Raw genomic sequence first — 26,280 nt, 5'->3', positions numbered from 1 at the left:
CTTCGTCTAGACTCCATTTCGTTTCTTAAAGGACGTAGCATGGAAAAATCATTAAAAGCTTCACAGAGATGTCAGAACTCTGGTTGGAGAAAATGCCAGTAAAACAGAAGAGGAAAAGAGGACAGAGACTGGGAAGGAAAGTAGAGGAGAATCAGAGAACCCGTAGTCTGGAAGAGCTCCAAAGCCACCCATGGGGTCAAGGGTCATGTCAGAGGCACCTCCTCCCTATGCAGCGGCTACACCAAGGGGTCCTTCCCTCTGTGCCTGCACACTACGCCAGGGCCTGGGAGCTCAGCACGGTCTTGAGATGGCTCTATCTTTGGACAACACCATTGTAAAGGAAGTTCTTCTTTATCTGGAGTGTTTCTGGACAACACTAACCCAATGGACCACAGCAGGCATGAGGCTTGAGAGGGAGGCAACGCAGCCCTTCCTCGCAGCCCTTCCTCTCCCTGCACCGTGTCAGTTGTCACTCCCAGTTCCTACAACCAATCACCTCTCGCCATGCCCTTAGTCCTCTCACCCTCTGGTCTTTCTTGAAGGTGAGGCCACATCTCCTAGCCTTTAGCCATTTTTCCTCCATTAGAGCAGCCAAGAATGACTTTAGAGAGCTTCTGGCTGCCATGCTATTGCACCATTCATTCAAAAAGGCAGGAAACAGTGGGGGAACACAAGGTTAAAGATTCTAGAAGGGGGAAAAGTAGAGGTGCAGGTGCCATAAAGGCCCACAAAGGTATAACTCAGGTCCTGAGTTATACAAGAAAACCTATGGAATGGTCAGTATGAGTAAGTGATATGGAGAGGCAGGGAGGGGCAGACTAAATTCAAGGGCAGGGTGTGTTTGGATGGACCACAGGACCTGAATCCAGAATTAAAAGGTTCTAGATCTGCTGTTCTTACGTGGACAGAATTCTGGTTAGCATGAGAGTAATGTCCCCATTTGAAATGGTACAATGGAGGAGAGAAGAGACTGTTTTCCCCTCTAAGACACAGCATCATCTTCCATGGGCAAGAAACATGGTAACCTACAATATTCCTAAGGTCTCAGGTCCCAACAGAAGCAAAGAGGCACAAGAAAAGAAATATGAAAAAGAGGGAAAAGAAAAAGAACAGATCCAACGGGAAAAACCAAAGACAGCGGACAGCAAAAGTGGCCTGACTCCCCTCCAAAGAATCTCTCCCATTGGGGTTTCGTCAAAAGTTTTGGAATGAGACCAGAACAGCAGAAGGTTCCTTTAAGAACTGCTTTACCAAGCTCCCTGGGGCTTAATTAACCAACTAAACCTTACTGTAAAATCCCAGGGAGTACGAACACCACACCACCTTTGAATGTCGAGTGTCTCCGGGATGGATAGCGTTTACTAGGCTTCCGCTCAAAGGTGCTGGTTCTTCGTAACCTGGCGCCGTGCGTGGCCTGATACTCTGTCCGCCCACTGGAAAGTAAATATTTTATTGCATGTTACCAACATCCAGAGTGCCAGTGCATTATACACACTTGGAAGTGCGCTTCGGTTTTCAAGAGCTCCAATGTAAATGTCAACTTATCGTGAACTCCTCTGGTGAAGAGAAACACTAAATTTAGCCCTGCATTTGGAAATGAATGCACCTTTGCCAAATCCAAGATGTATTCTAGGGGCAGATATTTCCACCAAAAGACAAAGCCTGCGATTTAAGTCCCAGCCACTTGGCTGCACAAACCGAGCAAGTCCAAGTACTCGGAACATCTGACAAGAGAACAATGATTCACAAATAAAATAACCTTTCGTAACACACATTACGTAGACATTTAACTCTTTTAAAATGCTATTATCAATGACCACTTGACTAAGCCTTGGCCTTCCTTACTATGTCAATGGAAACATTACTTCTTTCACCAAGACTTGCTGGGTTTCAACCATTGGGTGGCCCCGCCGCAGCTTTCAGGAGGTGCGCTGTTTTTATCGGATCGCTGCTTTATTCCAGCCACTCTTGGCGGATGATTTAACACACAGAAGGGGCCACTTGCCACCTGCTCTAAGTGCCTCCAAGGGGCGTCCTTGTCTTCAACGTCCCCTTCCTTCTACTTCTCCTCAAGGAGTGGAAGGGAGCCTGGTCTGGGCCAAATCCTGGGGGAGATTCCTCCCAGGATGGAAAAGCCTACCTTGGCAACCATCCCAATAGCCATTTCCTTGCATAGTAGATAAATCTGAAATGATAAATGCACACCCTGTGACATATTCAATAGAGTTCAAGGACATGCCATGTGTGGAGAGAGGTTATGAAATCAGGTGAGGTTTTAGAGCTTATAATAGCAATTCTCAGATGCAAAAACAAGCCTCAAAAATCAACCCTGGGAGGGCATTTAAAATGCACGTCCCCAGGCCTTACTCATGAACCCACATGTGTACACCCATAGATTCTGATTACAAGGGTCTTGGATGAGGGCATAAGTCTTCATTTTTTTAATACCCCCCCCCAGGGAGTTATTATGTATTTTGAAAGACACAGTCTTCTAAGCCATAAGTAAAGGTATGTGAAAAATTAAATTCTCCATGTTTTCAGGGTCTTTTTGGATTGAAGTATTTATTGAGCCTACCCTGGGTCACTTGCACACACATGGACATCTGCTCTCCTTCTCAACTATCAACCACATTTCTTGACGTTGGTGCACGAAAGGCAATAGAGTAGTGATTAAAATACGAGACCCAGACTATCTGGGGTTGAATCTCAGCTCTACCACTTGCTGGCCATGACTCTGGGAAGATTATGCAATTCTTCAGCCCTAGATTCCTTATCTGTAAAATGGGGATAACCAGAGGGCCAATTGCATCAAGACTGCTGCAAGGATTACACACTGGTTCATGAAAAACTCTAGCACAATTTGTGTTCTATGTTCTGGCCCACTATGGTGGCCACCTACCTCACATGCACTGAGCATTTATTGGGACAGAGGAATGACATTTTAAAAGATTTTTATTTATTTACTTTTTTGAGAGAGAGAGAGAGAGCAAGTGAGTATATGCAGGCAGGCAGAGGGAGAGGGAGAAGCAGGCTCCCCGCTGAGCAGAGAGCCCAATGCCGGGCTCTGGATCCAGTGATCATGACCTGAGCCAAAAGCAGATGCTTAACTGACTGAACCACCCAGGTGCCCCTGGAGGAACTAAATTTTAAAATTTATTTAATATTAATTAATCTTGGTGCAGCCGGAGTGGCTGGGTCAGTTGAGCGTCTGTCTCTTGATTTCAGCTCAGGTCGTGAGATCGAGCCCCACGATGGGTTCCAGAGCCAGCAAGGAGTCTACTTCGTGGCTTTCTCCCTCTGCCTCTCCCCAAATCTCTCTCTCTCTTACACACACACATACACTCTCTCTCTCTCTCAAATAAACTTAAAAATTTTTTTATTTAATATTCACCTTAATGGCCACACCTGGCTACTAATGTCTACTGCTTAAGATGGCATAGTTTCAGCTAAATGTCAGCTATTAACAATTTTGTTATTAGCCCCATTTTATCAATGAGGACACGAGGCTAAAAGAGCTTCGGTGATTCAACCAAAGGGCAGATCCTAAGAAAGCAGCAGGGATGGGAAGTCCGAACCAAGCCTCTGGACACAGATCCGCTCATCGCTCCATTCACAAGAAACATCCCTATTGCCCTCCTCTGAAATGTGGTATCCACGTTGTAAAGAGCAGTGCCAGTGCCCACCTGAATCTGAAGCGAGACCCCAGGCGGATAAAGTCTGATCTGTTCGATTTGCTATTTCCCGGCGTCCGCAGTCGGAAGAAGGCGTGATGTTCAACCGCACATTTCCAGAGGTGCTTGCAGGTTCTGGCGCTGTCCAGCCGGAATACAAACGTGTGCTCCTGCTCCCGCCCCTTACAGGTGAAGCACAAGGTTCTAGATTCAGTGCGTGTCGGGAACCTCGAGGAAGGCTCATTTGCAGCAAGGAGGAAATTCCAGGAGCAAGGCTTACCTGATCATCGTCCTCCACTACCACCAGTGTCAATTTGCTCTTTTTAAAATCCATTTTGGTAATTTTAGGCCTGGGCAGAGAGAAAACATTTTAAAAGTACAATCTGCAAGGAATGCTATCTACACAAACAGCAGTTTCCTTTCTACTTTTTAAGCTTAGATTTGCTAAAGAAATCATTCATTCATTCAAGTGTGATTATCCAGAGGTTTCATTGCCACTGCCAAACACCCGCAAATATAATAAGAAGAGCATGGTGTGTTTTTTAAAGCAAATCGGGGTGTTGCAAATATCCCTCAAGAATCATCCATCACATAGAATTCCACCACAAAATAGGAAAAGACATTTTTAATATTAGACAAAACTAAATTACCAAAAGAATAAGCCTATTTTGTTAGCTCCTTCAAAGATTAATATGCCTGTCGGGGTCAGTCCAAGAGAATATTCACAGCCATCTCTTCCCTACAAATAAACGAAGTGACAATCGGTAGAGGGTTCTAACAGGTCGTCACAGAGCAGAATGCAAAACAGTTTCCTCACCGCGTTACTTTGTTTGCACATTTTTTACACATGGCTCGGGCACAGCGAAACCCAAGGACCCCCGTCAAACGCACACAGTTCTTACCCTGACAACGTGCATGTCTACCCCATACATTTCCAGCCACTTCGCTTTATTCAGATAGGACAGTTCCGCCTGGGCAGGGCTCTTTCCCCTTTGAAAAACCAATGGAAATACATGTAAACTGCAGCTCGTACACCCACGGGTTTCTGAAGGGCACAGCCACACTAAGGGGACACCCTCTGTAGCCATTAAGAGAACGAGGGACACGCATTTGTACTAACAGGAAAAGACCTCCATGGACAGACTGTTACTGGACTAGAGAGATGACAGCCCTGCTTATGATGGGAACACGGAAGGCCACAATTTTTGTGTGTGGACGTGGGCATGGACATGCTAAGTGGAAGGGCCGGGAAGCCGCCCCCCGCCCGCCCCGGGGCTGTAACAGTACTGCCCGCGGAGAGGACGGTAGGTGCATGTGCGTGGGGTGGGGGTGGGGGGTGCAGTGTCACGGTCATATATTTCAACATGGTATGAGCATGGGCTAATGTCACTTTCCAGTTTCAAAGAAGTCATCGCACCCATTAGGAGGGCTGAGGGACGAGAGGAAACGAGGCTAAGCCCTCTGAGTCTGAGACTGACTCGGAGCGCAGGGTTTGGGCAGGTGGGCTGGGAGGGCGGAAGGGCAGCACCGGTAATCCAGGCATGGAACGGTCGCCCTAGGGGGACCCTGGGTGGCGGGGGGCCAGGCAGGTGGGTGGAGGAGGCCAGACATAAACGACAAGGCTGGATTTAGCTGCGGTGACCACACGTCCTGAAAGGTAATGCCGTGCTCGTGGTCTCCAATACGAGTGCACCTGTTCGGGACAACGGGGCCTCTCTCTAAAGGGTTCATTCTAGAAGATTCGGGCCGTGGACACAGAGCCGGGGGTGTAGGAATGTGCCAAGGCAGAGCCTCCTTGCTCTCTCCGGGAGGCCAGGAGAGTGGTGGCCCCGCAGTAACGGGCCCATCAGGACCGGGCTCTGGATTTCAGGGGGCGATGGGGGCCTGGTCCGGGCCTGACTGTGTATCTCAGTATCTCAGGAGAGACGGGGAGTCGCGTGGGCCTTTGGAACAACAGGCCAGAAGTGCAGAGCTGGAGCTGCAGCCTCACAGGCTTCACCCGGAGCGATTCTCCTGGCACATCAGAGTCCGACACACGCTTACACAGCACAAAATAAACATTATCAGAATGCTAGAGGGTAGCATCGAGGTACCTGCACTCTTTCCATCTCTGGAAGATATCAAATTCCATCGCTTCTGTCTGATTTGGAATGAACCGAAACTCAGACACAAGCTCTGGCGTGTGTTCTGGAAGCTCGCACTCCCCCAGCTCCGCTGCGAGGGTCATAAAAGGGAGAAAAACGGGGAGACGTTGAATACCTTCCTTCGGTGACTGCTGCAACCAGGTCCAGAGGCAGCTGGCACGATCATAAAGCGCAGGTGCCCCCGCGGGGGGAGCGCCCTTCCCACCTGGTGCCCGCAGCACATTCAGAATCCCCAAGAATCCTCCTCACGCCCGCCCCACTCAGCAAAACACCGCTCTCTCAGTGGTGACAGTCTTGCTCTCGACTGTTTCTCCCACCCGAGGAGGCCCAGGTTGTATTTCCCCCGTAAAGTGGTAGAGCCCAGATCTGCAATAAAAGGCAACTGCAGAGAATGAGGGCCTGCTCAGAAACAGTCATTTAACCCAGCTCTCACTGAGGGTCCCCCAACCCCCCCCCAGCAGGACCCCCCAGCCTGCTCCCCAGCCTGCCCTGCTCCAGAGGCCCAATCCCGGATTCAGTACCGGTAGAGTTTGGGGGAAAATATTCAGGAGGGAGAGAGAGGGAGGGAGGAGGGGAGGAGGGTGGCGGGGCAGGGAGGAGGGAGGGGGTGACAGGGCTGCAGGAGCAACTGCAGCAAGTCGGCCAGAACCAGGAGGAAGCCAGGAGCGCAAAGAAGAGCAGCCACACCAGCAGCCCTAGCAAAAACCCCAAAGTGCGCAGCACCCTAGTGGCTCTGGCCAAGTTACCCTACAGTATGAAGGGCCCGAGGACACAGGGGGTCCCGTGCTTCCAAGACACAAATGAGAAAATCCACTCTCCTCACCCCGGACCCCACCCCTGCAGCTCAGGGAGCAGACCCCTGGATGAAAGGGAATCCTCCAGAGGTTCCTCTAACACGCTGCTGCACAAAGGGTGGTCCAGCATCAGCATCACCTGGGACTTTGCTCATAACGCACAATCATCAGACCTACTGAAGCAGAACCTGCCCTTTCACCAGATGCCCAGGTGACTGTGCACAGGTTACTTTGAAAAGCATGGATCTGCAGTACTGGCTTTTGAACTGGTGTGTGCATTATGGTCACCCCGAGGGCTCACTAAAACACACACTGTTGAAGCCCATCCCCCAAGATTCTGATTCCACTGGTCTGGAATAAGGCCTGAGAATTTCTTTCCTTTTTTTTTTTTTAATTTTACTTATTTATTCATGAGGCACACACAGAGAGAGAGGCAGAGACATAGGCAGAGGGAGAAGCAGGCTCCCTGCGGAGAGCCTAATGCAGAAGAACTTGACCCCAGGACCCCTGGGATCACAACCCAGTGGAAGGCAGCTGCTCAACCACACAGGCATCCTGAGAATTTGCACTTCTAACAAGTTCCCAGGTAAGGCTGATGCAGCTGACCTGGGAACACACCTTGAGAATCACTGCTTAACACAACAAATCCCACCAACTGATAAGTCAGCAGCCGTCTGAACCCCTCCAGCAACGGGCAACTAAGTACCCAGCAGCCTTTCCAATGCCAGAGCTCACCCTCCTGGAGGGACTCAGGTGCGCTTGCAGAAGTGAGCTCGAGGGGCCATGGGGGGGCTGTAAGAGACGCTGCTTGCCATGGAGTGTGTGGGGGATGCTGGTAAATGCTTCCTCACCTGATGGAAGCCCTTCATTTGCAACTCTGAAGCATCTGAGGCAGAGGGCACCCTAAAATCACCAGGGTGGTCTGGGTGGGGGTCGGGGGTGTGTGTTGCAGCTACTTGTACCTCCGGCAAAGTCACAAATGAAGATTCTGCTCTGGAAATATTCACCCAGCCAAGGGAAGGGCTGGGCTGCTAGGGCCACCACTGCCCTCTAACCAAGCACTCACCCTGAAACTGGGGAGCTGGTGGGGCTAGAGGGACAGTCTGGGAGGAGATCTCCCTCCTGTGAACTACCCTTCTCCTGCACCCATGGGCCAAAGTGGGGCAACAGAGCCCTGGGTTTAGTGGTGTCTCGGGGACACCACTGGAATCATCGAGCACAGGGGGAGAAACTAGACGATGATAAGGTTTTCCTGAGACCGGGCAAGGGAGCCAGTGTCCCTTCTCACCATCACTGGACCAGAACAGGCTTGAGTGATGCCCGGTACATAGATTCTGAGACAGCACACCTGCCTCCCAAAAATCTGCCTGCAAAACGACCCTCCACCATCTGTGAACTCTGTCTGCAGCCAGGGTCCTCGCTGTGGAGGGTGCCGAGGGTGGTGGAAACGGCTCGGACGCAGGAGTGCTGGAATCCCCCTCTACCATACGCTATCTGTAGGATCTGGGCAAGTCACCTAACTGCTCTCCATCCATCTCTGATGCCCAGTCAGTAAAATGGGAACTGCTGCAAGGATGGAAGATCATGGGCACCCAGCAAACGACTGTCCCATTCTCCCCCTCCCTTCTTTCTGCCTGGATTAACTTTCAAATCTACCATAAAAGAGCACAGCCTTCACTCAGGGCCACTGCACCACAACTCTGGAGGGGTACCACTAACTCAAGGACAACCACAGCAAGACATGTCTTCAAGGCCCAATCAAGGGAGGAGACACAGCCTCCATTTTATTCGAACCCAGACCCACTCCAGCGATCTTGATGGTCTGATGAAGCTGGCTTCGCTGTGGTTGCACTGGAAAGGCTGTGGCGCTTCCCAATGGGATGTGGGGGAAAGAGGCCATGGAGGGACAACGTAACAAGAACTTCCCAACTTGAGTGTCTAAGCCTTCAGCCTTTTCATTTGTACTTGACACAATGACTGCATCTTAAATTACACTCTGTTGTAGTTTCAACTCAAGTGGGTCACTTCCAGGAGAAAGGCTCACAGACAGCTGATCTCATTCACGTCTGCCTCGGCTCTGGGGCACAGCAAATGGTCCTACCAGAGCCAGGCTTTGGGAGTGTAGTGATGCCTTCAGCACACGGCAGGAAGTGAGGGAGCGCGGAGGGGGATGAGGGGAGATGGTAATACATGCGCCTCCAGCTCTAATGGTTCAGGACCTGTGGGCTGATTGCCTTCATCCTGTTAACTACACCCTGACATCTCTACCAACTCTAATGGTATACCTCCTGGAGACTCAGAAACTCCAGAGTGGATGCCACTTGGCCAGCTGGGGAAATCTGTCCCTGGCCAAAATGGAGAGCAGATTTCCATGTTCTCTAAGCCATTATAGATCCTTACAGCACTTACCATAAGGACTGTTGTGTCATGAAAATGTGGATGTGAAGCACTTGGCATTGTATCTGGCACAGACATTTATAGATGGTAGAGGTAGCTCTCAGACCTTATGGGCAGGTTCCTCCTTCAACTAAAGTCTTTGTTTTTTTAAAAGATTTTATATATTTATTTATTCATGAGAGACACACACAGAGAGAGGCAGAGACACAGGCAGAGGGAGACACAGGCTCCCTGTGGGGAGCCCAATGTGGGACTCGATCCCAGGAACCCGGGATCATGACCTGAGCCAAAGGCAGATGCTCTGAGCCACTCAGGCGTCCCCAACCAAAGTCTTTGAGGGTCCTCTCCAACTTCATTTGATTCATTCTATACTTAACTGAGCACCTACTACATGCGAGCGAGCCCCCATTAGAGAACAAGAATTAAAAAGTGACTGAGGAATAGAAATGTCAGGTAAGGGGAACATCCTCCAGTCATTAAAAATCATCTTTATGACAAAATACATGTACTAAAAATACCAAGTAGAAAATCATAAAAAAATTGTATATAACTGATCAGAATTACATTTTAAAAACTGTACCCAACTCACAGAAACTCTTGATTGTCTATGGATGGCAGGATGGTGGGTTCCTTCCTTCCTTCTACTTGTCTACTGTGCGGCTGTCCTGATATTCTATAATAAATGTGTACTGATTTTATGATTTGAAGACTTAGATCCACTTTTAAAAATTGGCAAATACAAAAACTGGAAGCCAAATCTTAATATGGTGTTCAAAATTAATTAGTAATTATGAATGAATACATCATAATTCATTATCCCATAGAAGCCGATGAACATGCTGGTAAACAAATCTACAACATATGTCTCTGTGATGTGCTGATAAAATTCCTTATGTGCAGTTACATGTTAGTATCCTCTTAATTAATGCTGGAGACTCTAACAAGTGTTTCTTGTGCATTTTAAACTAAAATCCACCAGTGCATAATATGGAAAAGTCAAGTCAAGTTGACGCTCATGCAGGCAAATCACCATCTAACTCCCACCTGCAAGCAGAGGACTCCCTGTTAATGCTCTGGCTTGACCTCTCTGGTTTGCAAACTCAAGAAGCCAGATGTGCAAACTCAAGAAGCTACTGAAGGTCCCACTGGCATCTGTCAACCAAGAGGCCCTACACAGGTATCTCCTCCATTGGAGCCAACTCTCCTAACCATTCACTGTTCCCATCACCCACCACTGGAATCCATCTATGACCTTCCCTGACTCCCCTTCTCAATACTGATCTAATGACCAGGTCCTTCTCTTGTACCACCAATGTTGGTTTTTTGGGGATGTGTGTGTGTAGGTGTGTACCCCTCTGCCCCAGTCAATTTCCTTTTATTACAGCAAAACCTTCTCACCGCACCCCTCACCCTGGTCTTGCTCCAGTCCCTTCTCCCCATCACAGCCAGTGTGATCTTTCCAAATGCACACCTCTCCAGGCCTGCCTTCCTCTTAAGAGCCCTCAAAGGCCTACTGCTGACCAGCATGAAGGTCACGCTCTTTAAACAAGGTTCAAGGTTGTCTACTTATCCAGGTTTCCAAACTTCCACCCTCCAACACCACTCCATTGCCGGTACCTCTCTATACTTTTCTACTTTGTGTCTTGATTCCTTTGTTCATTTTCATCCCCCCGAAGGGCCTTCGCCTTCCAAGCCTCCTGCAGGTCTTCCTGGGGGGAACTACACTGTACCCTGTATGTGGTTTTGCCATGTCCTCACGGGACCATTAGCTACTTGAGAGATGGAGGCCGTACTGCATTCATTTATACCCCCAAAGAGGAGAACTGAGCCTGGTACACAGGATAATCAATTGTTGAAACAAGAGCATAACATGAAAATGCTAATTACCACTAAAGAATAATGTACCTTGTAGACAGAGAGCAGCTAATTCCACAGCCGTTTCATAGGGGCATTTCAATCTTGAAAAAAAGAGAGGAAATTAATTCTGTATATGAACTTTAATACTCATAAACCATACAAAATATCATTAAAGTCATTTTTCGAAAGGTAGTGATATTTAGATAATGATTTTTCCCAGTGGCTTCTATTTTTGCCGTCCACATTAAAGAATGCAAACAAGCTGACTTCCACTACCTATTTCCCAAAGTCAGGCTCACCATCTAGCAAAACAACCCAACCAGGTATAGTTTCTATCCACCCTGTGGGCAATTTCACTGAATTCGGCAAGAATGGGGAGGTTTGGGAAATAGACTGAAAAGCCTTCCCTTTGCCTTGTGATTTTTGGAACTTACTTGATACAGTACATGCGCCTTTTCAAGCTGCCTCAAATCTTTCTTGAAACCAGGTCATAATGTTAAAAATAAACAGACAGACACAATATCTAACACTGCCAGGACAGCTGGATACACTCAAGCGTTCTAATAAGTATAACGGAGGCAGAGCCACAGAGGTGTATTACAAACCTCAAATCACTGATCTCATTCACACTTAGAATTACAAATTGAGTTAGAAAAATAATAATGACATACATTGGTATAGCACTTCATAGTTTCCAAAGCCTTTCACATGCACTGCTGAGTGTGCTCAATGCGCGGAGTTCATACACCTCTAAGACGGGTGTGGCCAGGGCTCCCCCATCCATCCCCCAATTTAGAGACGAGGAACTGAGTGTTCAGGTGTCTTGCTCAAGGCCATCCGGAGGGAAGGAGACCAGAACACCATTCCGCTTTGAAGTACAGTAAATGAGGCTGAAGAGCACATAAACTGCAAAGTACTGTACCAATGCAAGATGTCGCCATTAATATTTTTCCAAACTGAAGACAGTTACTAGAGTTAAGAGGCCTTCAGGATGAGGAGCACAGTATGCAGAGAGAGAGAGAGAGAGAGATAAAAATACACACACACTCATAATACACACACCAAAGATTTGTATTGCATAGCTGAATAAGGCAAATGTATACACTGTACAATCTACTTGTTCTATGGTATATGCTGCACTAGGGTTTTTAATAGCACGTTGTTCTGTGCAGGGTCTGCAAAATCGGAAATCACTTTTCAGATTTCCTTCTGATTATATTCAAAATCAAGATGTGCTCTTGTCAACATCAGGGATCGCTTTTTAGATTCAGTATAGTCTTCGTTTTCCATGGAATAGAAAATGGTCAATGTGTATGTGGATAAGTGACACAACTGTAAAAGCTAGGACCGCTGAAATTTCACATCTTTAAAATAAATACTGCAGGCGAGACCAACCACATCAGTGCCAATGCTTCTTGTGCTCAGCAATCATTGTCGCCAGAGGCCTAGTATTGAAAAATCATTTTTTAAGAGGGGGAAAGGAAATGAGATGAGATGTCTAAACCTCCTATCAGAATCAGAACATAACCTCTTTCGTTGCTTAAATGCAGATGGTGATGAATGAGACTTCTGACTACCCAAATGCTTGTAAGTGTATACATACTAATAACGTATCTTGCTCGCAAATACGACAAAAGCCATTATGAATGGGGCAGTGATGTGATTAAGGAGAGAATTATTCCCAAATACACATCACTTAAGATATTAATGCTCTTGGAAATGCTTCAAGCCATATAGTAATCATTTAAAAATAAGATGATGATGACAGTGATACAAGTATTAGACTCACTTTACAATGCCTGGTGTACTTTTTTTGAATTTTGAAAAGGGAACAAGGGTAGAAGAGTTAAAACAACAACAACAACAACAGTGATATAGAAATATACTATGATCTATCCTGGGTTAAGAGTTAGAACAAAAACATACTTACTTTCCTGAAAGAATGTCATGCCTGAGTTGTAAAACAAACAGGTACCTGACAAACATACACAAAAGTCAACAGAGGGTACTCTTTCCCAGCCGCTCCCAATCCCCAACTTCCCATCACAGATCCCGCCCCGCACATAGCCCAGAATTCTGCATTGTAAAAAGGAGTCCAAATCAAATGAGAACTTTGGTGGAAGCATCTCCTCCTGAGTCTCCAGGAAGGCATCCCAGAACCTAGCTTAGGCAGGTGAGCGCAGGTATAGAATTTGCAAGATACTTGGAAGATGGAACATGAGACACTGCACAGTCCAATGACGGCCTCTGCAGCACGGCTGGTGCTTGAGAAGGGAGCTCACGCACGGGCATGCGGTGCGTCCAGTCAAACGGACAGGGCGAGGCCACTGGGCTTGGCCCTCAGCCAGGCCCACCAGCAGATTCCGGGAAGGGTGCAGCTGCTTGTATCAGAACGTTTACAGCTAACTGTAGTTAGCAACTGCTTGAGGCTTTTTTCCTGATGCAAGTAAACTGCAGACTCTGTCTTTTAAAAACAAACACGTGTACGCATGCATGCGCACGCACACGCACACCCCCCCCCACAAAAAAAATCCCAGAACTGGGCTGCAGCGGGTTGTGGGGTAATGAGAAATGGGGAGAGGAAAGCAGCAAATAGCACAAGTGGTGTTCACTTAAGTAAAAAAAAAAGAAAAAAGATTAAGTGTCTTGGCTTAACTGTTTTTTTTTTTTTTTAAACCAGGAGGATGTGGGCATCAGAACCACTTATAGTGCTTTGTAACAGCCAAAGCTACCCACGCTCTGCTCCATACCTAGGGAATCAGCCTTACATGCAAGAGTGGCCCCCAGGAATCTGATTTGTTCAAAAGCTTCCTAGGTGTTTCTGATTCACACAACCCTGGTTAAGAATCACTGGCTTTGATGATGGCTAGAAGCAGCATGTTTCATAAGGGACTCGGAGGTGGAACTCTAGAATAATTTGTTTAAACTTTGTAAACAATGCAGACAGTCACTCTCTGTTGGGATGGATATAGGAGAATGTGGGTGACCCAGAAATCAAAGGATGGAGGAGCTGAAGGTTCTAGTACATTCCAGAAAGTTCCTGCTTCTGACAGCTGCTTAGCCACCACTGAGCTGAGTACTCACATCAGAGAGAACACAAGTGCTGATATGGCCAGAACCTCCAATTTCTACAGGAAAACCTAACTACCCAAGGTCAGTGGACCTCTTCAGTGCAAAGAATGGTGATGAGCAGTCTTTAAAGTGTTCCTTAGGTGCTCATCTCCAGGCTAGTGGCCACCACCATGGGCTGACATGTCACCACTACTGTCTATCAGGTAAATGACAAAGGAGGTTCTAGGGAAGCAAAAAGCAGCGGAAGGCTGGGTAGAGAAGCTCACTGACAGAAGGGCAGCCGGAGGGAAATTCCATACTTAAAATGTTTTTAAAGTCTCTTTTGCTTCAACACTGTTTCTGAAGTCTAAGAGACAGGCATAGGCGGGCACACTTCAAAAGAAATCCAGTGGGGCTGCAAGACAACATGAAGGGACTCCAACAACTTTGATAGGGTAGCAATCAAGGGAACACTGTGCAGCCCCTTAAAAAAAATAATAAGATGGCAATTTGGGACTAAGAAACGCTCTTCCAATACCTGCCTTCCCTTCTTGTACCTCGACAAAAATGAAGTGCCATAGAACGACTAACCAACTGACCCACAGCCCAGTGAGATAGAAATGTGGCGAGAAAATAAATCTTTTAATTGTGATTCACTAAGAAAAAGGTCAGATGGAGCAAAGGGTAGATTTCCAACAGAATACAGAGATAAGCACAGGCAAAGTACTAATAACTCTTGCTCAGAACATAAAGTCGGCACATGGAAGAGGAGGCCACCCCACAACTCAGAGGACCCATGAGTTATAAGGTAAGTGCTACCAGGGGCACAGGGTGGGGGATCTTGTTCCACATTTTGACCTACCTTGTAAACTCTTCGCGAAGGTTGTTCGGTTCTGAAGAATAATATTTAACTCGAAAGTGCAAAGCATAAGCAGGTCCGACTAAACATATGGAGATGGAAGGATGAAGAGGTTTGTTTTTTTTTTTTTTCCCCCAGTTTTGAAGATCACAGAATGGACAAAAGGAAAAAAAAAAAAAACGTGTTAAATCTAGTCACATATTCACTGTTACACTGGGGAGGGCACGATGGGGCTTCTAAAGCTAGTGAGTCCTTTTCAATCCTTGAGTTTGGAAAACTAAAATGTGCTTTCATGTTGACGAAGATGCAGTAGCGAGTAACTCATTCTGGAATAAAAACTCTAACCGTCTAGATGAATTACTAAGAGCTGACATTTTACTTTCACCCAATTGCCAAGATATTCCAAACAGATACTAACTTTTTACAAAATACGAAGCGGGCTAAAGTAAAGTGACGCATAAACAGCAAGTGTTCTGCAATCTAAAAATACAGTAAGGACACCGTAAAGTGTTATATATGTTTTGAAATTACCCACTCATGCACAACCTTGAAGAAATGTGCTTACCACACCTGTAAAATCCGAGAGCTGGACCAGATTGTCAGAACTCCTGCTTTCCCGTTCTCTGAGTCTACTTTTCTAACTCATTAGCAAATGAATGTAATAGGTGTAAAATCACGCTTCTGAATAGCATATTAATCAGTTCTCACTGGCAAGGGTGCCTGATTTCAAATGAGAGCGTAGTCTGTTTTTTAATACCCACCCAAAAACTCTTATCCATATTTTAAACTCTCACATTTGGCCAGCCTGAAGAAATGAAAAATCATCCACTTAAAACTGAATCTATTTTAAAGCCCTCTCAAGTCCTGAGGATAACATAATACCTCAAAACCCTGGCAAAGGAGTTTTTTTAATTCTCTGATAAAAGAAATAAGTGAGTAAGCTAAATTCTGCTTACTTACTTTTCATCTGCTTTTTTATGGGTTTGGAATGATCCAGCCAGTGCTGAAAGAAAAGAAAGAAAAAGTTTCTTTAGGTATAGTTCATCAGCTAGTCGATATAACCCACATTTACCCTCCTCCGTAAACCTTAGTCATTCCACCCATAAAACCAGGGATCGGACCAGATCGAGGCTTTCAGACCAGCATCAGCAAACTGCTTGGGATGGTGTTTTTTTTTTTTTCAAATCTACGCTTATGTACAATAAATACATTTTTTCTTGGGAGAGTAAACGTTTCAAAGAGGTACCTAAAAGAACTCAAAACCTTTTAACTAATTGATCTGTGAGAAGAGCCTCTAGTTACCCTCAATCTTCTTCAACGATCTATCCCAAAGTCACCATCAGCCTAGTAAAGACTACAGGCCACGCTGCAGGGATCTCTGACCTCGCATGGGTCTTGAAGCTCTGTCATTGTAAAAGTGAAAATGATAAAACCCAAACCTCTTTATTCTTTTCTCAAGGAAGATGGGAAGACAGGCAGGGGATTTGCTGGAGAGAATTTTGCTCTGATCAACGAGGACATTTCAACTCCCTGTCGTTTTCATCAGAAAAAATACTTGGGTCCCATCCACCCCCGGGAAATCACAAAACCATCTCCCTCAGATGCAGGTCCCTCTGTAATGTCCAAGTGGTTGACACAACCGTCCTGATGAGCGTCAGCGGCTCAACTTCCATGGCAAACGGCATTTAGGGCCGTTGCACTGTGAGCCCCTGCCAGCGATCCCAAGCCCTGGAGGGCAGGGATGGTGCGCTCTAATCATTCTCGTGTCCTATGCCAGGCACAGGGCATGGCCCCCAGCAGGCCCGTATTAGATCCGTGAGAAATAAAATGACCCATATCATTTTTTTTTTAAAGGGAGCAAAGAGGGATCCCTGGGTGGCGCAGCGGTTTGGCGCCTGCCTTTGGCCCAGGGCGCGATCCTGGAGACCCAGGATCGAATCCCACATCGGGCTCCCGGTGCATGGAGCCTGCTTCTCCCTCTGCCTGTGTCTCTGCCTCTCTCTCTCTCTGTGTGACTATCATAAAATAAAAATAAAAAAAAATTTAAAAAAATAAAGAGTAAATTACTCTTAAAAAAAAAATTAAAAAAAATAAAGGGAGCAAAGGGAACTTCTCCAACCACTTTACGCCAACTGGGTACACACTGAAATGTCCCCGTTGGGGTAACGTTGGGAACGACGCAGCCAGAATGGGTTCCTCGCTAGCTGCTCGGAATCAGAGACCCCTCTGCTGACTGCCGACACACTTCGAGAAGCAATCTCAACTCTGCACACTCTAATAATGAGAAAGGGTGGGACTAAATTAGTGTGGTGTACTCTCACCCCTCACCAAAGAGCCCATTGTGACTGTGTGGGAGGAGGGGAATAAGGAAACACAAAAGCAAATAACAGGTGACTTATAACACAATAAGCTGTGAGCAGCGCGACGGGAGAACGTGGGCTTTTGTCATCTCCACCCTCCGGCTCAGCAATCACGCAATAAAGGAAGATCAGCCCAGCAGGATGTGTATCTCAAAGGCACAAGCGCAGGATGCTTTATCTCACCGGTAATAGCTATGAATTGGAAATGACCTAAATGTCCATCAACAACAGAGAAGGATTTTTAAAAAATGGCTCATCCGTATGATGAAATACTATTCAGCCTTTAAAACTGATGTGGGCCTATTTACCGATGTGGCAAGAGACCCGCAGCTCAACGCTTGATGAAAAGAAAAAACAAAAAACAAAAAACAACCCAAGATCCTGTTTATATAAAATTATTATTTTTCTATCAAGATTACGTCCGGAAGGATTTATGGATGTTCGTTTCAGATGTGGGGGCTGTGAGTGCCATTTATTTTTTTCTTTTTTACTTTTCTGCATAATCTTTTTTTTTAATTTTTTATTTATTTATGATAGTCACACAGAGAGAGAGAGAGAGAGAGAGAGAGAGAGAGGCAGAGACACAGGCAGAGGGAGAAGCAGGCTCCAAGCACCGGGAGCCCGACGTGGGGTTCGATCCCGGGTCTCCAGGATCACGCCCTGGGCCAAAGGCAGGCGCTAAACCGCTGCGCCACCCAGGGATCCCCTCTGCATAATCTTTTACTTTTTTTTTCTTTTTTTTTAATCTTTTACTTTTAATGAGAATACTGTTTCCAGGGGCTGGGCCAGGCTGTCCCTTCCATTACGCATTCGGTTGTTTGCCTACCAGGCCGGTTCTGAAGATCAACTTGCCCCACGGAATAGGCTACCACCACTGCCCTCAGCCAAGCAGAAAACCTCGGACCTTAGCCCCTGAGAGGAGGACAGATACGGACACGATAAAAGTGTATTTACTATCCTGCCAAAGTATCAGGCTAATGGCTATGACTAAACTCCCTGCCCTCGCTTTGAAATGAATTTACTATCGCCATGCAAAGAAAGTTCTCGGGGCAGCCAGCCTTCTAATCTCATCAGCCCCAGATGCTCAGAGCTTAAAGGGGCTGGTCCCATTTCTTTGCTTCGGGTCCCCTTATATCTGGAGTAGAACACGTCAAGCCCACTGTTCCCCTCCCTCCGCTGTCTGACTACGGTCTCGATCCAAGTGTGACCTGTGTTGTTCCCTTGCCGGTGGTTTTCAACCCTGGCTGTGCATTGCAGTCACGATTACCCAGGTCCCACCCAAGATCCATTAAACAGAATCTCAGAGCATTAGTGGTTTTTTAAAGGCTCCCTGAGAGCCCATTAAATATTTAGTGCTTTAGTTTTCCCACATCCTCCTCTTACCCAGGAATATATCCTACTGATCTTGGGGATCTTGACATGTCCATGACACCTTCTGAACATCATTGTCTAGGTTTTCTAAAATCTCAAGCAATTTCAGGGTTTATGGCTGGCGTTGACAGTTCACGGCCAGTGCTCCTCCCGGGCAGCAGACTGCTCTCCCCTCTGGCCACGCTGCTTAAGGGGCTCCCTGCCCAGGGCCTCCATCCCTCCCTGGCCTCCATCCTTCGTGCCCAGCCACAGGGCGCAGCTCAAAGCAGGATGTGCCAGGATGGAGGCTTGTGAAAAGTCTGGGGCTCAGAAAGCTGGGAACGTCATCGGAAACAGTTTCATTTTAAAAGCTCCCTGGCCCTACAGGGTTCAGATCAGGTTTGCGTGCCTGCATCAGAGGCGATAAGAAATCCAGCCATAATCCTAAAACAAGAGATGATAAAACCTATCTTGTATCCAACCAGTTTAAAATGACCCGACTTTCTTCTTAGCTGCAGGAGCTGACCAGACTCTGATTACTCATATTTTATCCCACAAGACCACCTCATGATGAATACCCGAGCACTCTGGCCCAACGTGGCCTTTGGTAAATCATATCCTACACTGACTGGGCCTGGAGGCCTACATTTAGCAGCAGCGGGACCTGCCTCAGATGTTCACCTGGATCCCGGCTAAATATACCCACGCTGCCTGTCGGCAAAGGCCAAGGCCAATGGCTCCAGCCCTCTTAAGGGACCATTAAACCAGTCACTGGAGATAGATGAGTGCACGTCTAAGTTCAAAGGGCACGCTGTTTAACTCAAACCCTCTAACAGGTGTTAGAAAGGTGGTTTCTGATCTGAATTTCTCATCCAAGTCCATCTAGCAAAACCCCTGCCATAGATCAAGATGGGAGACGATTTGGCAAAGCCCATCTGTTCCGACGGTACGTCAATGGACTATGACATGCACAGGGCTGGTTGTAGAACTGAGCTGTCTCAGATCTATACAGAAGCACTTGAACCACAACGGTTCAACAAGAGAAGCTCAGGGGTTGGAAAGAGTCTAAAACCTGCCAGAACGACCCCTGCGTCTTCACCATCAAGTCGGAGGGGTGGAACTCGTAGCTCGCTTCCTAATAACCTGTAGATTTTCTTAGCTTACAGAGTGTCTAGTTCATGTTTAAATTAGAGCTGGAAGGAAATCTGAAGAGAAAATCATATCCAAAGGATGAAAAGAGAAAGAAGGGAAAGGACACTTTTGGAGCTTACTGGTGTGATATGATTTATAATAAGAAATATATATATATATATGGTCTTAGTTTCTGGCACAGAGATCTTAAAACCCTTGGAATTTTGTACGCCACAAGAGCAATCAAGGTGTCCTGACATTGGCAACAAATCCCTTCTAACCACACCTGAGTTTCTGTTAACAAGGGGACGTTCAGAAAGCACCTGAGGATGGGGGCTGGTTGCCAGGGGAACTAACCAGTGACCAAGGGTAAAACCTGAGTCTGACCTCTGGAGAGGGGGAGGGAGCCGGGGCCTGGAGGCTGGATCAATCACTAATGCCCAATAATTTAATCCATCATGCCCTTGTGACAAAGACTCCGTAAAAACTTAAAACGGAGGATTCAGAGAGCTTCCGAACAGGGATCTGGAGAGTGGGACACGCAGGGAAGGCGTGGAAGCTCTGTCGTGCCCACTGTGCCCTACACCTTGCTCGAGTGATCTCTTCCGTCAGGATGCTCCTGAGTTACCTCTTTTTATAACAGACTGGCAATCGAGTGAGTAAAATGTTTCTGAGTACTATGATCTGTTCTAGAAAATTAACTCAACTCGAGAGGGGGTCGTGGGGGACTTCCTATCTACACTGCGAAAGCACAGGCACTGGACTTATGACTGGCATCTGAAGTGTGGAGTGGGGGTAGGTGGGAGGGGGCAGTTTTGTAGGACTAGGCCTTCACCTATGGGATCTGAGGCTACCCACAGGTAGACAGCGCCAGAATTTTTTGCTCCGGGGGTGTCGGCAGAAATCCACGCTGGACTGTGTCACACCTATCGCTCACTCAGGTCTCAGAGCAGATGAAGGCAGCTGTGCCGAGGGCTCAGAGGCCCAGGAATCACAGTGCTACTGAGGCAGAGGCAGGGTCAGAAATGAGGCTGTGTCGGGACGCCTGGGGGGCTCAGTGGTTGAGCGTCTGCCTTTGGCTCAGGGCATGATCCCAGGATCTGGGATCAAGTCCCACATCGGGCTCCCCACAGGGAGCTGCTTCTCCCTCTTCCTGTGTCTCTACCTCTCTCTCTCTCTGTGACTCTCATGAATAAATAAAATCTTTAAAAAAAAAAAAGAAAGAAAGAAAGAAATCAGGCGGTGTCAGCATCCAGGGCACTGGGTCTCCACACCACACACTAGCTCAGAAGCACTTCCCCACTTAAGGAGGGACCGCTCCTTCTTATCCACAATGAAGCCCCTGTAACCGCCTCACTTACACCAGCTACTCGAGACTTTCTTGGGGATTCATCTGAATCAACTGCAGAGACCCTTTTATCAATAGCTCTCCATCCAGCATCAATATTTGCAAATGGGCAGGAAAACCCTCGCTCTCCCAGCCTTCAGAGACAGGCTGCTGGGAGGCCTGTGAATGTTTCACACTCCTTTGTACAAAAATCAAAGGAGGCAAAAGATCAGAGTTCGAGTCCAAGCTCTGCCACCCACCTGGGGTGTGGCCATGGGCGTGAGACCCGACACCGTTTGCTCATGTGAGCACTGGGCTGTGCCCTAACACCCTGTCTCAACAATCAACTCAGGGGCCAAGGAAGGGTTTCCGGTCTCTCACAGTAATGCACTTGCCAATAGCACTTCCCTCCAGCTGCATCTGAGACGGTAGAAAGGCTCAGTAGGGTCCATGCAAGGGGCATATGTGAGGGCATTCCAAGCGATCATCAGAGTGAAGCTGAAAATGCCCCTTCAGTGCCCACTGACCCCCGTGGGCGGCCACCGATTCCCTGTCAACCTCACCTCGCCGTGCTGGGCCTCTTATTACCCATCCACCTGATTCTAGGCTGCACAGACCAGAGGAAAAACATCCCACAAGTCTAGAGGCGAAGGCCAAAATCACCTTTCCTGGATCCCTTGCTGCAAAACGTACCACCCAAAAATGCTCCCTTTTCACACTGGGAGGGGCTCTGGAAGGGATTAACTAGGGCCGCACCTGTCCTCCAGAACTCTGCCCCCCCCCCAGGACCTGAAGGGGGGATCCAGCTTGGGCGGGGGGGGGGGGTTGTTATGACCCCTGCCCCAGCTTGCCACTCCTCTCCCATCTGACATCTTGCTCAGCTCATCACTGATCCTCAGGCAGTCCTCCTCCACGCTCCCAGAGTGAAGTCAGACCATCCCCTGGATTCCAGGGGATGGTCCGTCTCCCCCAGCAGAATGAGGCAGGTGGGAACAGTGTCCTGCTTGCTTCTGCACCACAGAGACTGACAGCGAGGAAGCTCTGAGGCACAGTGTGCTGAGTGGCTGCCGCCTGGACGTGTTCTTTCTGCGGGCACGTGCTTACGGACGTGCGTGGCTGAGATGCTACCATGGGTCAGGGTACCAGTGGAGCCCAGTGGAAAGGGCTGCCCTTTGGAAGGAGACCAGGTTCTGAATCCTGCCTCCACTCCTCACCGGAACCTTTACAGGGCTCCTAGTGAGGCTCAGCTCTGTCAGCTGTAAAATGGGCCTGCTCTCTGGCTCGTTTTCCAGATGATGAAGGTTAAATAAAGGTTATGGAAAGTTTTCAGGTTGATGTGTGGCTCAGAGCTCATCAGAGTGGGGACTCGAGAAACAGCAGCTATCTGACCGGTCTGTAAGAAAGCCAGGTGGGTGTAGGCCAGAGCTTCCTCTCTCAGAAGAAAGCTTTCCTCTATAAAAATAGAACCATTGCCCCTGCTTTGAGCTACGCAAAGGTGAGATCTACAGAATGGGCTCCTGCCTGCCTTGATATGGAAAAGGGAAACAGGGGGCCCCAGCCCCAACTGCTAAAAATAGGCAATGCCAATAGACTTTGACCTTGCTTCAGGGCTGGGCAGCGCACTATGGTAACCAGGCTTGGCTCTTTGAAGGGAGACGTAAGCTGGGTATGCAGAGAGCTGTGCCAAGAGCCCCGCCACTGCCAGCCCTCTGATTTGCATGCCCGGGCAGGGTGGGGACGTCATTTCTTGCAGGAGCCTCACATGGCAATAAGCCATTGGCCCAGTGGACCGTCCCCTTCCTGGCCCCCATCTATTATACCTGCCATCAATTGCTTCATTTGTCCCAGGCGCCCAGAAAATCAATGATCCAGGGAACGGTCCCAAAGGGATCACCCTAAATCACTAACGTTTCTCCCACAGGCAAGGCAGCCTTGCAGGTTCCAGCTAGCCTAAGTACGTCACCTCCAGGAGCTATGATGACTTCTTTTTTTTTTTCTTTTTAAGATTTTATTCATTTATTCATGAGAGACACAGAGAGAGAGAGGCAGAGACATAGGCAGAGGGAGAAGCAGGCTCCATGCAGGGAGCCTGAAGTGGGACTCGATCCCAGGACTCCAGGATCACATCCTGGGCTGAAGGTGGCGCTAAACTGCTAAGCCACCGGGGTTGCCCAGCTGTGATGACTTCTGGCCCCCCACCCCCTCAGCTGGCCCAGCTAGAAAGAGGAAACCAACACCCATGTTAGTCCACAAAGCCCTTCCTCCTCCATGAGCTCGGGGAGCCCCTCAACCTCCCCGTGATACAGATGTTACAGCCTCCACTTTACAGCTGAGAGCAGGCTCGCAAGCATAGTGTACTGAAAAGAGCACTTACCCCTGAGGTCCTGAGACCTAGGTTTGAATCCGAGCCATGCTACTCACTGAGCACCCTGCCAAAGTCTAAAGGCTTTCATTTCACCATCAAGAAGACAGAAAAATGTGACAAATGGCTTCTAAGGTCCCTTCTGGGGCTGCAGACTGAGGTCGTAGGCTGTATGCCTTGTCAACAAGAGTCACCAAGAAGGAGCAGTCCTACGTCTCAGGATCTCATCAGAAAGGTGAGATCATGAACCCAAGGCCAGATGAGCAAACGGCCACAGAAGGCAAAGAAGCTCAAAGGTTTCCTGAGAGGAGGAGAAGCAATGGAGGTGCAGAACACACCGCATGCAGGAAGAGCTGTCGTCTGAAACAGTCTTGAAGGACGGCTGGAAGTTTAAACAGGGTGAGAAAGAACATGCCAGGAGGGGAACCCACAGGCAGAGGCACACACGTAAGTGCAGGCATCACCAGATCGCAGCCCGTAATGAGCCCAGCCTAGAAATCAGACTGACAAGAAGGGTTCTGGGAGCAGCTGCTGCACATCCTGGGATCCTTAAAGTTAGGTGTAAAGTCAGGTGGACGAGGATCCCGCACCTGCTTCGTGGCACTCAGAGCTGGGAGCTGGAAAGACATTACAGGGTGTAGAGTCTGAGTGTCTGCAGGTGTCTGGCCTTGGAAGGACGCCTGGATCCTGACAAGACTGTGCCAGGGCACCGGCGGATGGGAATGAATGGTGGCCCAGTGAGCAGAGGTGCACAGCCAGGTCTTTCATAATGGAGCCACATCCTTGGCTTTCTGGGAATCCGAGTGGCTGGAGAGGGGTCACCTGGGGATGAGGACATGGCACCAAGGCAACGGGCAGCACATGGCTGTGCTGGCAGAAACGATGGCTGTTTTCTCCCTCTGACAAGAGAAGGGAAGGGGGGCAGACGTGTGGAACATGAGAACTAGAAGAGCTCTTAGGAACAGGTCCAAGAAACCCATTTTACAGACGAGAAAACTGAGGACAAGGGAGAAAGCCCCAAATAAGTGAGGGGCAGAGCCAGGAATGAGGACTAGGTCAGACTCATAGTCCGGGGCTGCAGACGTTCTGAAGCCCCAAAATACTGCATGTGTGTAGACACACAGAAGGCAGAAGGGAGAGGCGTTTCCGGGAAGAGGAGGGCTGACGAGTATCAGAGCTGGGGACAGCTGGAAGATACCAGACACAGAGGGGAACACTCTAAATCTGGCACTCAGGAAGCAGCTGGAAACGGAACTGTGATGCAGGTCTAGGGGGTACATGCTAGAGAAACATGCACGTTTCCTTAAAACCGAACAGTGAAAAGGATAGAGAGGGAAGGAAATTTTTCCTATAGGGTAGGAAAATTCAAAGGGTTTTAGCTAAATGACCCCAGTCTTCTCAGCAGGAGGTAAGGCCAAGTGCGAGCACAGTCATTGCAGAGACTGGACTGCAAGGCTGTGGTCAGGATTCCTAAGGGGAACCGAGGCCACGAGGGGCTGACACAAGGCTCCCAGAGCAGCTCAGGGGCTTGGACTTCACTGCATCTGTCATCTGTGACCTGTGCTGGTGCCAAAGGGCACGGGCCATGACCCTTCAGCCTGGGAGAAGCAGCAGAGGAAACAGATGGACCCGCGTGTTGAGGGGGGACCAGGGCACAGTCACGGGGGCAGGAGCATCAAAGGGCAGGTGAGCACACGGGCAAGGGGGCCGAGGCTCCTTCCGTCAGGTCTCCAGAGGGGAGAACGAGGCAGGAGGGGATGGTGAAGGTCAGAGGCTCCACATGCAGAGGGACTGGAAGGATGGAAGCAAAGGAAGTTATCATGGAATGGGAACGATGGAATTCCAGTTCCTGCAGCGATCGGGTGGTGAGGGGACCCAAGCGAACGTATGTGAGGTTTGCCCAAGTGGAGTTTCAAGGTGAGGAAACAGTGCCCGGGACGTTTAGGGCAGGCACTCTGAATTCGAGCGGTGGGGAAGACAGGCTGGGACACCAGGGCGAGGTCAGAAGACAGCAGAACCCGGCAGGGAAGCAGGAGGAGAAAAGCTCATCCGCCCCCCATCCAGGGTCCCAGCGGGTGGGGATGAGTCTCCAGCTGGGAAATGGAGAAGGGATCCGGCCAGGCCACCATCTCGAGGTGGCAAGAGTCAGGGAGGGAAGGGGATGGAGGCCAGGATGCTGGGAAGTCCTGATTCCACTGCGCCATCTCAGACTCCACATCACACCGATATTCTCGGGCGGACCTAATTTCCAGGCACCGATGCTGAGCATCTTAGCCTTAACCGTCACATGTGACCCTCCCGGGGGGTATCTGAAGAAGTGTCTCTAGGAAGCAAGGCTTAGCCACGGATGCTCAGACACCTCCTATCAGGGAACCCATCCTTTCATACAGTCTAAAATAGCACCGCCCCTTACTCGGTCTGCCTATCCCCTTACTCTGCTTTCTTTTTCTTAACATTTACTACCATCTGTCATGGATGCGTTCACTGCTTTATCCACAGTGCTTAAGAACAGGGCCCAGTGCATAACGGATCCTCAATCAATATCCTTTTACTCAATTATAATTTACATACAGTGTTGTAACAGTTCCGGGCATACAATATAAGGATTCCACAAATCTACACATTTCTCAGTGCTCACCAAGATACATATACTCTTAATCCCCTTTATTTCACTCATTCCCCCCACCCCTCGACCTCAAGAGCTATTTTTAGATTGTTGAATATATTATCTTTGGAACCCGATGTTAGGTTTCATTGGGGAGGGAGAGTCTGAAGCCACTCCTGCTTTTGAAGAGAGTGGCTCTGAGCTACATCAGGTTCACTCCCTCTAGCACCCCCACTGTGGACAGTTCTGTCTCCGGCAAAGCAAGGGAAGTCTTTGCTGACCTAACACCACCTCCTGGAGCCTGCAAGATGGTCCTCTAGCAGTGCCAAGCCCTGCTCCGACCGGCCCCCTGCACTCGCTAAGCCTGGCTGG

The 26,280-nt window shown here is 48.4% G+C and overlaps 1 protein-coding gene across 4 annotated transcripts in view; it reads right to left on the bottom strand.

The window, feature by feature from the left end:
* Nucleotides 1-26,280, bottom strand: part of EPB41L4B (erythrocyte membrane protein band 4.1 like 4B) — a 129,374-nt gene that overhangs the window by 66,272 nt on the left and 36,822 nt on the right. For all 4 annotated transcript variants that reach the window (XM_055301965.1, XM_055301966.1, XM_055301967.1 and 1 more), the window contains exons 3-12: nucleotides 15,734-15,776; nucleotides 14,777-14,855; nucleotides 12,794-12,838; nucleotides 10,912-10,964; nucleotides 5,765-5,885; nucleotides 4,574-4,661; nucleotides 4,322-4,410; nucleotides 3,952-4,021; nucleotides 3,684-3,853; nucleotides 1,324-1,433 (exon numbers count right to left, since the gene is read on the bottom strand). In XM_055301965.1, the coding sequence (XP_055157940.1) occupies nucleotides 1,324-1,433; nucleotides 3,684-3,853; nucleotides 3,952-4,021; nucleotides 4,322-4,410; nucleotides 4,574-4,661; nucleotides 5,765-5,885; nucleotides 10,912-10,964; nucleotides 12,794-12,838; nucleotides 14,777-14,855; nucleotides 15,734-15,776 (868 nt within the window). The remainder of the gene's footprint in view (nucleotides 1-1,323; nucleotides 1,434-3,683; nucleotides 3,854-3,951; nucleotides 4,022-4,321; nucleotides 4,411-4,573; nucleotides 4,662-5,764; nucleotides 5,886-10,911; nucleotides 10,965-12,793; nucleotides 12,839-14,776; nucleotides 14,856-15,733; nucleotides 15,777-26,280) is intronic.

The sequence above is a fragment of the Nyctereutes procyonoides genome, unplaced genomic scaffold, assembly GCF_905146905.1.
Source record: "Nyctereutes procyonoides isolate TBG_1078 unplaced genomic scaffold, NYPRO_anot_genome, whole genome shotgun sequence".
In the NCBI taxonomy this organism is placed as follows: Eukaryota; Metazoa; Chordata; class Mammalia; order Carnivora; family Canidae; genus Nyctereutes; species Nyctereutes procyonoides.
The sequence above is the reverse complement of the archived record's forward strand: the minus strand, read 5'-3'. Positions and strand labels throughout refer to the sequence as shown.